Source organism: Haliotis asinina, chromosome 2 (assembly GCF_037392515.1).
Source record: "Haliotis asinina isolate JCU_RB_2024 chromosome 2, JCU_Hal_asi_v2, whole genome shotgun sequence".
Lineage (NCBI taxonomy): Eukaryota > Metazoa > Mollusca > Gastropoda > Lepetellida > Haliotidae > Haliotis > Haliotis asinina.
Genome location: NC_090281.1, coordinates 37,027,652 through 37,041,612, shown reverse-complemented (window position 1 = coordinate 37,041,612; position 13,961 = coordinate 37,027,652). Strand labels below are relative to the sequence as shown.

Genomic DNA, 13,961 nt, shown 5'->3' with positions numbered 1-13,961 from the left:
CTACCACCACGTAGTATTGCCTACTACGGGGTCTTCCCGCTTACCCTTCAGTTATTGTTCTAAGATTCAAGATCAATGAGGCGATATAATCTCCAACAACAAACGGCTTTCCCTTTGCTTAGGGCGCCCATTAAGATTTGATCGCCCGTCCACGACAGATGTTTCGACTGTTTCAAAACTAAATTGTCACTTTTTGAAAGCCTCTAAACCAAGTGTGGCGAATCCCAGTTGTTCCCAGTTCATTCTTGAGAATATTCTCAACACAAGACTTATCTTTTGATACGAATTTCGGTGTGATTTAACTGCCAGAGTTAGCGCATCAGACGTTTTGGTAATACACATGGGGCACAAGTAAAAATATACATGAAACCTTATTATGAACTCATAATCTTCTAAATTATTTACGAAAACGACTACAGATGGATTTAGAAGACATTATTTCGTTGAGTCGCAGTCGATGTTGTTACAGTTGGTGCCATCACAGCAGCTGGCGCAAATTTGCGTGATGACGTGATCACGTCCTTTTCTCTGAAACTGAGACTGTAGCTCCTCACACACCTGCAACAACGATGTAGCAACGATTAATGTTCACAATAAAATGTTACCTCTCGTTTTGGCCCTTTATGGCTAATTTTATCTGAGGACTGAGTAATTGTAAGTTGTGTTCGACGTGGCGTTGATCAGCGTTTCAAATGCTTGATGTAGTGAGTGAGTACGTATTGTTTCATGCCGCAATATTCCAGCAATGTGACAGTGGGAGACACAAGAAATGAGCTTCACACATTGTGCCAATGAGGGGAATCAAACGTGCGAACGCTTTAACTATTGGGCTACCCCACCTCACTCTCTAGATATTGGAGACAACAACTTGGTTACCCAGCAACCCATGTGTATTGAATCCTGGAAGGGACATGGTAGAGTTGTTGCGCTTTGGAAAAATATTATCCATAGCGCGACAAATGGCCAAAATGTCGCGTTGTCGCGTTGTCGCGTTTTGGTTAGTTTTGACACTATTTGTTTTTGTGAGGGCGACAATAACACATTGCAACATTGCGACAACGCGACAATGTCCATTCTAGAATTCCATACATGTCTGTAGCTAAAACTGCGTAAAGAGCATAGTGTCCTTTACTTGGTTCGCTGTATTTTCGTGGTTTAAGAGCGTATGTCAGTCACGGGGTCTCATCATGTTTTGATTATTTAGAAAATGTATAATTAAAGCCGGACTGTTGCCGCATTACACAACATGCGAAAAAGACGTATGAAAGGCATTCTTAAAGTGCTGAATGCCTGATAGGTTTCATAGTCTTGAGAAGGATTGAATGCTGAAATTTGAATGTTTGTGAATTAGCTGATACAGTGGTGTCGACAGAAGTCAAATATTCACTGTCACAACGGAATAAGTTGAAATCAGAGGACGAAATCAATATGTGAATGTATCAGCAACTGGCTGGGTAACTTTACTCGAATGTTAAACTGTAGCGGCAACCCTTCAATTACTTGACTAGGTAGGGCGCTGCAGCCATTATTTCAAAAAGAGCCCGGCTTACACATCGTTGTTGTTAAACAGATTTGACAAGCCCTCAAAACTATCTAAACATGGGGCTTTCATGAACAAAATGCCCACGTGTGCTTCACAGCCCAATTACGGTCCAACATAAATGCAACTCACGTGAGATCGCAAGCACCCCAAGTTATATCGCAGATTGTAGGTGTCTGTTAAAACTTTCTCCATGAAACATTTCTGAAATATGAAAAGAGATATTTGGCTCGAAGCTCTAGTAAGAAAACTTAACCGAGAGATTGTAAATAAATCATTACAGGGACATAATTTAGCATTTTGGACCCTGTATCCTGGATGTAGGATTCTACGTTGTCACCCGATGGATCTGCAAGCAGCCTTTTCGACCTCCAACAACAAACCAACATTTCATCATCAGACCAGACCGATCCAGTCTGTCAATCAAAACCGACGCATGCGCAAGCAGCTGGCATGTACTGCAATTACTCATTTTCATCCGCCAATTACAATTTGTTAATAACAATATATTCAAAATGAATTGCAAATACGTTTACCTTTTCTCTTTAAATATCCTTTATAAAAGACTAATATTAAAAAATTCATCAGCAACGCTTGCAATCACGTACGTTTCGTCAGTGCTGATGCCATTGTGAGTCTGTGGTTGTCCTCCCCTGACGTGAAAAACGTCCATTGCTCCTATTTCTACACAATGGTGCCAGTAATGACAACGACGATGACTGTAGTGCGAAACTCAGTATGTGTACCACATCCCCAATCAAAAATGGTCTCCCCGCCCATATGTCATCCCCATTCGTTAAACGCACTGCCGAAATCCCTTGCTCGATTCCCCACATGGGTACAATGTCTGAAGCCCATATTTAGTGTCTCCCACCGTGATATTGCTGGAATATCGCTAAAAACGGCGTAAACCTAAACTCACTCACTGAACACATGCACACATAGCATTACAATTAAGATAAAAATGCACACAATCATGCAGCGATGAAACAAACTGTTTACAAAGGGACATAACTCGTGTAGCCCTTTCTTGCACTTCAACCAAAGTCTCCTCACCCATTTTCACTGTTCTTTATCAATGCAGTGATCATGTGAACAGGGGCTGAATTGGAACCTCCACGAAGCATACAGACACTCTCAATCATTTTATCCCTTGGAATTTACGAAACAAATCTTTGTTTGACAAATATTTTACAGCAGAAGCTATAGTCTGTAGTCTGTAACCAGTGTCCGCAGGGGCAGTGGACAAAGTGTCTGCCCAAATAGCCGGAGGTCGGTGGTTCGATTCAAGACCCCATCAAACTAAATGTTACTTCTCGTGACCCCACCTTGCATTTGCAGTGAAAGGGAGGTACAAAGACTGATGTGATCGGGGTAAACTGTTTCCAAATTAGGTACCCATGTGGCGTGGTATTTGAGAGGGTGCGTTTAGTTTTAACCACACTTAGCAATATTTCAGCTATGTGGCTGTGGTCTGTATATAATCCAGACCAGACATCCAGTGATCAACCGCATGAGCATCGATCTAGGATATGATGGTATGTGTCAAGCAAGAAAGTAAGTCTGAACAACCGACCCCGTTCGACAATTAAGCATTGGTTTCTGAACATCTAATTACGATCAATTCACTGGCTACACCATCGTTATTGGTAATAGTAAGAATCAAACATGTTATGTTCACTGTATGTTACCAATATGAGTGAGTGAGTTTAATTTTACGGAGCCTTTAGCAAAAGTCCAACAATATCGGGAACAAGGCGGAAACACAAGAAATGGACTTCATAGATTCTACCAACGTTTTAGCAGACGATTTGGTTTTAGCTATCCTATCACCCTATCAAAGTGGAGTGGCACTAAAATTGTGCATCTTCCAGGATCTAGATTTTCGAAGCTCACTTGGCGCTAAGATAGTCTTAAGTGCCAAACAATAAGATTAACTTACCACTGTCTCAGCGTTAAGAGCTTCGAAAATCTAGGCCCAGGACTATAATGACCTGCAGCCACAAACACACAAACACATGCACGGATGTCGGTATATAAGCGTGTTAATCTTTGAACAATGTAACGTTAAACATCGTTTCACGTTACACGTTATGTCTCACCTCGTGTTTGAGGTCACATGGAGTGATGATCTCACAATCTCCCGGGTGGATGAGATCGTCACATTTGTAGCAGGGCCGATGTGTCGCCGCTGAAAGTTAACAGCATTTATGAAGATAACATCAGATCGTGCGTGTACCGCATGTTGTGATAACTTGCTATTTTTAATCATACCTAAAATAATAATCGCGAATCAAATTTGAACTGGTTTATGATCACCTAGATTTGAAAGCGAGACATTCCGGAAGTCCACGTCAAAGGTGTAAGTGTGACAAGATAGTTGTATATTCCTAACCTCTTTTCTAAACGTATTACACAGAACATTTTTTTTATTTAAACTTAAAAAATAATAATTTTACTTTGCAGCGTCCACTTTAAGAAAGGGTGTCTGGAAGAACGAGTGTGACAGAATATACAACTCACTAACACGTGCTAAAGTTTCTAAGCTGTATATCTGAGTGAAAAAAAATTGAAAAAGTGTTCTTCCCTCGTCACTAATTTTCTATCAAAAAGGTTTTGAAAAGTCCTACAGCCCTCGTCACTGTGCCCGAAACAACTGAGCATTCTTAAGCAGCTTAATGTAATTTCAGGGGCAAAAGAAAGCATTTCATACTCTGAGTGTCTATTTGATGGAGTTGAAAATCAACAAAACATTTTTAGTGCTACATTTTACCATGTGTTATTTAACATAAATATTTTATTATAATAATAAATAAATAGATAATAAAAACAATTTGTTGACTGGAGTAAGACGATTTATGAATTTGCCACTTACCATAATAAGTGGCGAAAATAGCAAACTGATTGATTGTGAACTATATCCAGGATATTCATGGCGGTTAAGAATTTTGCCATCTTTTCGTAGCTGTAAACTGTTTTTGAAATCCGTGTCCCATCTTACCATATTTGTCACACAAGAGACTGTTACAGTGGCTGATGTTGCAGCACGACAGATAGTTGTCTGGCAGACCAGCCGGGCCACAATCCTGCAGAAAGCACAAATGGTAAATGAGTTATCGCCCTTGTTTGTAATAGTTAATCCAGCATTCGTCAAACCTCGTCCCTTTTCGTAACCACTCGTCCCTCTCCGTACATTCGTAACTACTCGTCTCTTTCCGTGACCTACAAGACGCCACCCGGGTTGCTGGAATGACACGAGTAGTTACGAATGCTCTCCGTAATCTCGAAGTAGATTCGGTTTGTCCCGTAATGACACGAGTTGGCCACGATTGTTGTTGATACAGGTCATCAAACAAAGACAAACTATATGGATGAACTTTATTCGGATGATGTGATGTTTCGACACAGATCCTTGTATCGTTGTATCGACTCAGATAAGAGACAGGGTGGTGCATGTAACATTACTCGGCCGCCGAAATATTGTAGACTTGAGGTACGAGACAAAACCATGACACCTGTATCATCAAGAAAATCTTAGTCATAATCAAATGTAAGTGTATACTCTGGTTTGCTGGGCGGTTTAAAACTGTTTGCATAGAAAGGTGACATTAGAAAATAGCACTTTGTCACTCAAGGATGCAAGGATGTTGTCAAACCAGAAAACATCTTCACAAAACTGTAATATATTTTAAGAAGAATTGTAAGTAGCAAAATAAAGAACTACACCTCTGTCTTCTGGAAAGTAGTAGTACTACTACTAATAATGAATCTTTATAAATATATACTTATTAATACTAATTATCAGTGCAACTTTGGAATATACAACAGTTTTACAAATTTGGAAACGGAACCGAACAGGGTAATGTCACGAAAGAATACAACTTATGGTGAGGGCGATGTTTATGATCGCTCTGTATGCTTACCGTTGACGGAAGACATCCCATGCGATAGACAGTCATGTTGTCTGATGTTGTGTAACGCTGAGTAAAGCATACCTGCAAGAAACAATGCGTGACAGTTCTAAAATAAGGCCGAGCACATAGACGCAACAACACATATAACTAGGTGAGTAATTTATCTGGTCTTAGAACATATCGTGATTCTGAGTACAAGTTCAATATCTGACTGACAAGATTCAAAATTAATACAAACACTTAAATACTGTATATGATCATGAATTCGTGACCCCGTTTGTCAGCACCAAACCCGTGACATGCCGTGACGTGACTGGAATATTGTTCAAACCAAACTCACTCACTCCTAACGAATCATTTGAACCTTAAGTGAAATATACCCTGTTCCCTTGCAGTAAGTCTATTCTTTTTTTTTTTTACAAAAAAAAAATCCTTTTCCTTGTCAAAGATACAGGGTCAATGAGTAAGCGTAACATGTCTTCATACATGTTCCTTGTTCTAGCATCATCGGCGTCGTCATCATAATTTTTATTCTTCAGTCGTCAACATGTTTTCATTGCATCTGAGAATATTGATGACAAATACTATGGATGACCATGTTCCGGAAGTGACTAGTCACGTGATATTAGTTGCCGTATACCTCCGTTGTCTCACACAGCTCCACATGTTCACATTCGCTGGGGAAGTTGACGCTGTCACAGGCGTAGCAGAAGGGACCGCTCTTCGCCATCTTGAACACGACTCACAACAAACAAGTATAAAATGAAAACCAAAAGACGCCATTTACTTATAACCCAACTCACCTCTGAATGTGAATGTTACAGGGAATGTGCGAAACCAATGATTTAACGTAATCTACAAAAGTGTTCTTGATTTCCTGAAATCATTGGGACACCTTGGGTTTCACATGCTCCCATAAATTTCATGGGATTTCACGAAAGTAATGATTTTCATGGTGTTCCATTACACACAGTCGGGATATCAGTCATCGTGTGGAATAAATGTTTCTAGAAACATTTCATTTTGTGAAACTGAAAATCCCAGAGCCAATATTTCAATAACTGCACGAAATCCCTTGTTTTAGTGTTTTAGGGAATACATGAAATCTCTGATTTCACACATTCCAAGTAACATATACATTCAACATGAAATACAAACATTATTGACATATTTGAACAATAGAACAATATGCACACAACATGGTGGAAATCTGGTCCCTTCACGTTCTGTACAACATACAACACGTGTCATTACCATCTTCCCAAGAAATGGGAATTGTACTGAATGTGAGTTATTTGGATACGTCGGGTGGAAGAGTTTTTTCCGGGATATATACATCGCGGATGTGTACGACTTGGTGCTAAAGAACTCACGACGAACAGAGGCACCTGGTGGCTTGGTTGGTTTGTTGTTTTACGTCGCACTCAGCAGTATTCCAGCTATATGGTGACGGTCTGTAAATAGTCAAGTCTAGACCAGACAATCCAGTGTTGCATGAGCATCGATATACACAAATAGAATACAATGACGTGTGTCAGCCAAGTTAACAAGTCTGACCACACGATCCCTGTTGTCACCTCTTACGACAAGCATGGGTTACTGGAGGCCAGTTCTAACCCGGATCTTCACAAGTGAGGGACAAGTTCCGAAACGTATTGAACCAAAGTGAAATGTGAAGGATTTACTTACATTATTGATCTGTCTGTCAGATAATCGACCACCAATCACAGATAGTATTCCCATAAGAGTAAGGTCTATACAAAAAGAAAATCGATTCATGCGTTTAATATGTTCATGTTCCACTTCCACATGAGTCTGCAGACTGACACAGCATCTCTATTTTCCATATGTTTACAGCTGTCTCCGTGGTGTAGTGGTTAACTGTCCTCCCGGAGAGCTGAAGGTTACGGGTTCGACCCTTGGCCACTTCATACCAAAAGACGTTAAAATATGGTAATTGTTGGTCCCTGCCTGTCGCTCGGAATTAATGGGTACAACAAGGACTGGTCGATTCGCAGTCCCTATACTGTGTATGAGTGGGATTTATTTTCATGTTTAACTGTGGCATGGTATCTCAATAGGCTGGCACTATAAAACCAGCTAAGAATAGGCTAATACAAGCAGCCACACATACACACGCATTCACGTTGTCAGATGACCGAAATATTATTTTATAAGTGCAACGGTAAACCCCATTTCCCCTCACCTCACATCATTAGTTTACAGAAAACATGATTTTTATTAACATATTTGTGCAACTTTGCAGTGTTACGGTTTAAATACACACCATTTGCATAAAATATACACTCTTCATAAAAAGAAACGTGAAACCCAAATATCAATGAAAATTTGGTGTTATTCAAGGACGTGTCGATCAGCGGAAAACAGACACATGACTGAAATTTTGTGGAGCAATGTATTGCTATCTTGACCATATTTCATGATCGAATCAGTCGTTGTATGCTTCGCTGTGGAATCCTTCTCCATTTCTCCTGCAGCATGTGGAACAACTGTTGAAGATTCTGTGATGGATTACGACGTCGACGTACCCATACCCGTTTATCGCTATGATCCCAAGGGCGCTCGACTGGGTTTAGATCCGGGCATCTGGAGGGCCAGGGGTGAGTACTGATGTTGTTACTGGCCAGGTAGTCCACGGTGGCACGTGCTGTGTGGGGCCTGACGTTGTCCTGTTGGAAAAGCTGCCATTGATGGTCAACAAGGTGAAGGACGTGCGGACGGAGAATCTGCTCGATGTATAGATTAGGCGTCTGATTGCCTTGAATAAGCACAAATAGGTGGGTTACCCGGATGTATCGATCTTAGACAGGTGTGGTGACTCTAGGTCTTCCTGATCTTGGACGGTCATTTGTCGAATTTGTTTGACGAATTGGATCTCACAAACGAGGTATTGTTCTGGGATGAACGTTGAAGATCCTTGCCACCTCACTCTTTGATTTTCCAGCTTGCAATCGTCCAAGTGCCTGATTTCGATCAGCAGCGTTGAGATGTCCCATTTTTATGTACAGTACTTGCAAAGATCGTGTATGAAATTGTGTGATTCATTTGGGTCTTTTATAGTCACATGCAGTACTCATGCATTGCACGTGAGAAACAATCAATGTGTCTGATTTCCATGCTGCATGGCATCCACGCACATCATGACAATCGTGATTGATAAATCCGGTCAAAATCCGGAATATATGGTCTCTGGTTTCTGGTACACGCTGCACAAAGCGAACTTAATGTAAAAACTACTGTAAAGACATTATATGTTAAAGGATGGAAGTTGTCGTTGTCTTTGCGCTATGACCGCTCCGTGGCACGTGGTCCTGGAACCTCGGCCCACTTGCACAAAGCAAGCAACATAGACTTAAGGTAGTTGTAGCGTTAGCGCTAAGATAGCTTTGTGCAAGTGGACCCTGGTCGGTTCCATCACAAAATCACCACTGTGACAATAGAGCTAAATTGGGTAATTTGATATCGGTCATCCGACGATCTGACATCTGAACTGTTGCTATTAAAACTAAACAACATACCTGCGACAATCACGATATAAGGTAGTTTCAATGTCATGTTTACAGAGTTGCTATGTAGCAGCTTTCACCCAAAGGTTGACCTTCGCAGATATGAGGATTAAAATAGCACGCGGTTTGCGATAAGCCTGTAATGGAACCACGATTTTAGACGACAGTTTTACAATCTGGTTCAACCACAAATGTTGTCTACAAGTTGAATTCCGATGGCCCATGGCCGTGAGAATATGTGAGGTCAAAGTAAACTTCCATTTCACCTTAAAAAGCCACCTAAGGCTGCGAAGAGAGCTCATAAACTGTCATGCGGACTAAAGTAAAATATTTCGACATATGAGTACTTCGAGACAAACGGTATACATATGTTACAGAATAACGCTGTCTACGGGGACAACTACCATGACTGTAGATGATTTTATGACAAACGAGACAAACGCCCACTTCATTGTCCCAAGACTTGTAGACTGTTTCACTGTCCCTGAATCACATTATTTTTCCCTAATGCCTAGCCCCCCTGCAATGCTAATGCACTGAATGAAGCAAGTCCTTTGACTCCTTTTCATTTTAAAGAGGTTTGTTTGTTACTGTCAAGATTATCGCTTCATTTTTAAATCTAGAGGTTGCACTGATCTTGAGTTTGACTGATAGTATTAAACGCCAATTAGCCAATGCATCGTAGTTTTATATGGAAGTGAAATAAATGTTAAAAATATTTGAATTCAACACTCAATATTTTCAATATATTTTTCATTTGTTTAATTTCATTACCGCTTTAGGCAAGAGGAATCTTAGGTGTATTGTGTGACCGTCCATGTCTGTTTGCAAGCGCACACGCGCGTGTGTGTGTGTGTCTATTTGTGGTTTTACTTAATATATCCTAGGTCAGTAACAAAGTGTATTGTATCTTATCATGTACATATGGCAAGCTATCCAGCAGAAGTATAGAGCACCTCGCCACGTTATGTCGGGTCACGTACTAGCCCATTTGATACAAGGTAACTACCATTACATTAACATATTTCATCAGCAGGAGAGCTCGGGTGGGTAAGGCGCAGAATATGTTGTGCGCAGGTGTGTCTCTTATCTGCTCAAGGATCCTCTGATAGTAGATTCAATACGATATAACGTGATAATGATCCGTGTAATGATATAATTATCATACTGATTGTATAAGATCGATAAATTATAGTTAAAAATGTCAACTTCGGACTTAGCACCCATACCGAGTTTACACGTTGTGATATAATAGAACCATATTTCATAGCGGCTTTGAACTAAACGCACTCACTTTCTATATGTAAGCGTCCTTAGTGAAGTGCGCAGGTATCTGGATCAACGAATCACGGGAATGATCAGTGTATATTCCAGATTATCCCTAGCACTCTCTGGCAATAAGGACTATCCTGGTCGGCACCGTTAAGGATGTCAGGGTCCAGATAAAAGAGGTTTCACTATACAGACAGGTCATACATTTTTGATAAATGAGTGAATGAGTTGAACTGTACTCCGCTACTAGCAATATTCCAGCAGTATCACGGCGGGAAAAAGGCAGAAATGGGTTTCTCACATTGTATATATTAATGTTGGTATCAAACCCAATTTCAACTGAGACAACTTATCTTCACGGGTCACGTGATGTCAGAGATCGAGTCCTTACATGTTTATAATGAGAGCCCTTTCTGGTGACTTCCATCCTGATAGTGCTAAAAGTGATGTAAAATCATACTCTCTTACCTTTGTGTCCAAACATTAATCAAAACTCGAAACATGCAAAAATTAATTGTAAGGAGAGACTGTCATAATATTTCGATTGCACATATTATATACCTCACTGGCATGTGTTCATGAACCGCTATCGGCAGGAAATTAGTTGAAATACTGACGATATGATGTTAACTGTAACATGAATCACTATTGCTTAAAGTGATATTCATAGAAATTTGCGGAAGGATAAGTCCCAAAACAACAGGGACCTAGCAATTCAGGCGTTCGCGACTCGTTTTCAACTGACAACATGGCTGTATACAATGTGTGTCCCCAGCCCTGATATTGTCGGATAATTGCTATAAACGGCGTAAAATTTAATTCGTTCACTCCAAACAACAGGACCAATACTGACACATTTAATTCGTTTTCTAGTGTCTGTTGTATGTTGCCTAGCAACCTCTGCCTCACGGATCACGTGCTCTTTCTGCAAGGATGTTTATAATTCACAGATCGACAAAACTTGCGACAACGATATCCTCTGTTCCGATAATGAGGTATGACTACAATTTCGGTCTATTATTTTTTCTTTTCTTTTTTTTTTTTCTTTTTCTTTTATTTTATATCTTTATTGGTTGTTTACTGTCTCACTCAAATATACGGCGGTAGTCTATTAATATTAATATACGCAATTGGGAATTGGGATACGATGAAATGTGTTAACCAAGTCAGCGAGCCTGACTCAATATCCCACTAGTCGCCGTTTACGACACGCACGGGTTACTAAAGATTAGTTCTAACCCGAATCTTCGTGGATGCCCTGAGCACAGGCAAACTGTAACGCAAACGGGGTTTCGCAGCATAGAGAATATGCCAAGTCTACCTATATGCGACCGAAGCGAGCAAAGGTTGGGGTGTGGTGTGTGGAGGCGAAGAACGGTCTGATATACCAGGAGTTGCGCTTAAAATGTTGACTAAAGAATATTTGACGTGAGTAATTGTTCAGCATGGGGTTCGAGATGTGAGAGCACAACCCACTGAAGAAATGGGCGTATACCTTTGATGGCGGCGCGATTTTATGTCGACATGAAAAATATTTTTTGAACAGGAGCGAGGAAAGTAAGTTGCCAACTTTTGCTCGCTTCGCTCGCATGTAAGAAAACTTGTCATTTTCTCTGTGCTGCGCAACCCATTTAGGCTACAGTTTGCCCGTGCCCTGAGAAAGAAAGGCCGTGGATTGATCCTCTACTTGCGTCATATTATGTGGATTGGTCGTGTCTGGGATGTCGAGAGTGTACTGTATTCGATTGTCAGCCAGTGTCGGTTCTGTATTACAGGAGTGTTTCGCAGGAAAGTACGTAAACCCCGAAGGCGTGACTCACTACACACTAGACTGCAAACCTAACCAGGTAATCCTCCATTCACTGGAAGTAGCGGCTGCTGATGCCGCTGTTCACTCTGTTGATGTTCATGTAGTTGTTGCTGATGTGTAGGTAGTGATGTTGGTAGTGTGTAACGCTCCTCACTCAGAAATATATTTCTGTCCATGGACGGTGGTCAATAAACATTCGAATCTAGACCAAACAATCCAATGACTGATATCCTGACCACGGCTCTACGCCATGAGATAGATGCATAAACCGAATCAGAAACTCTTGCTACCAAATCCCGTTAGGCTCCGCTTATTGCTATTCCGGGAGATTGTAGCAGTTACAGTATGACGTCATTACATACGCAATGTTCGCTCGTCACACGACGAATGTTCAGTATATATAATCTAAGCCACTGAAAAAAACCTTCAACAGGACTGATGACACATCATTTATATTTGCTTTCTCACGAAGGACACGAATTAGTTCGTTCAGGTTTTTATCGGATTTGTAGCGTCCAAATATTGGTTTGCAAACAGTTGACCAAATACCAAATACGCAATTCTGTTTTAATCATTTCAGTTCTGTGAGATCATTAAACGGTTCCCGACGGTTGGAAAGAGAGACCTGCATGACAATGTATATTTATGCCAACAATGCTGTTCAGCAACCAAGTGCAACAGACACCTATGTCCGTAACATCAGTGCCCGAATAACGCCTGTAAAATAACATCTACGTTTTGCTACATTTTAATGTGTTTCTTGTTTTTTTTTCTTCCATGAAAGTTGGACAATCATGTATTGTGATCTCGTTTTGCTTAACAATTTAAGTTAGTTGAACTCCATTATGTTTGACCAATGAGGTAGCCTAGTGGCTAGTTCGTTCGCTTATCACGCCCAAGTAGTCCAGGAAGAGACAGCTGAAAAATCTGATGTCGTAGCCTCCACAGTACTGATTTGGTTTGACACTACTTTCAATTAATAAGATGTCTTGGGCTCATGAAAAGGCTTGTAATACTCTCAGATTAGGGTATCGGTCTTTTTCACAGGCCATTTTATGTGGTAGGGGTCTGTGAGCATTTTCGTGGCATTTGGTTTGCTGCCCGACAACATCTCAAAGTTAATCATGGCTAGTTTTACTACTATCAATCTGATCAGTTTCATTTTGACTTTGGTGTATTGCTAAGGATGTATAAATTTTATTATGTATTTTTGCTTTTGAAAATAATCAAAATGACAGCCATTTTGGCCACCATCTTGAATTGTCTTGTGTTGGCAGTTAACTTTACATATAAATTGACGCCAAATGTCCAATGTTGATATTTTTTATGTTTTTTTTTGACACTTGTCTCTTCTAGAGTGGTGGCTTGTGCACAAAACAAGTAATTTTGTATGGTCATATCATCATATTATGTTTTACAACTTATTTTTTGATTTTAGCGATTCTCCGACTTTTCATGGAAATATGTGGTGGTGATTTATTTATTGAAAGTTTACATTATTCTTGTAACTAGAATCAGTTGTTGTTGTTTCCTGTTTACGTCTAGTTTGACAGCATGATATATGGGATTATTTCATAATTCAAAATGGCTCCTCTCCACTTTCTTTCATACCATGTTTTGCATCAAAATTGGAGTCCTCTACAAGGCAAAGCTATCAAGCTGTTCGGGCAACAGTCACATGCCATACAAGAAGGCATGTCTCTGTGCACAATAAATCAATTCATCTGCATTGACATAGATCTCTCTGCTGGCATGTTGACCTTTTGCACTTACTCGACGTCAGTTCAACCAGTCCACGGGGAGCAGAATCTCTCGACATCAGAACACTCGAAAAGGGATAAGCTGACCATCACAAATGCTCCAACCACGGTCAACTGGTGATGGAATATGACTGGCTG

At 40.4% G+C, this 13,961-nt stretch overlaps 1 protein-coding gene across 1 annotated transcript; it reads right to left on the bottom strand.

The window, feature by feature from the left end:
• Positions 1 to 374: 374 nt before the first annotated feature.
• On the bottom strand, positions 375 to 9,036 carry LOC137272523 (uncharacterized). Its single transcript, XM_067804911.1, has 8 exons — positions 8,994 to 9,036; positions 7,144 to 7,208; positions 6,095 to 6,184; positions 5,464 to 5,535; positions 4,542 to 4,626; positions 3,643 to 3,731; positions 1,673 to 1,744; positions 375 to 558 (listed from the first exon to the last, which is right to left on the bottom strand). The coding sequence occupies exons 1-8, from the start codon at positions 9,028 to 9,030 to the stop codon at positions 436 to 438; spliced, it is 633 nt and encodes a 210-aa protein (XP_067661012.1). The 5' UTR covers positions 9,031 to 9,036; the 3' UTR covers positions 375 to 435.
• Positions 9,037 to 13,961: the final 4,925 nt, after the last annotated feature.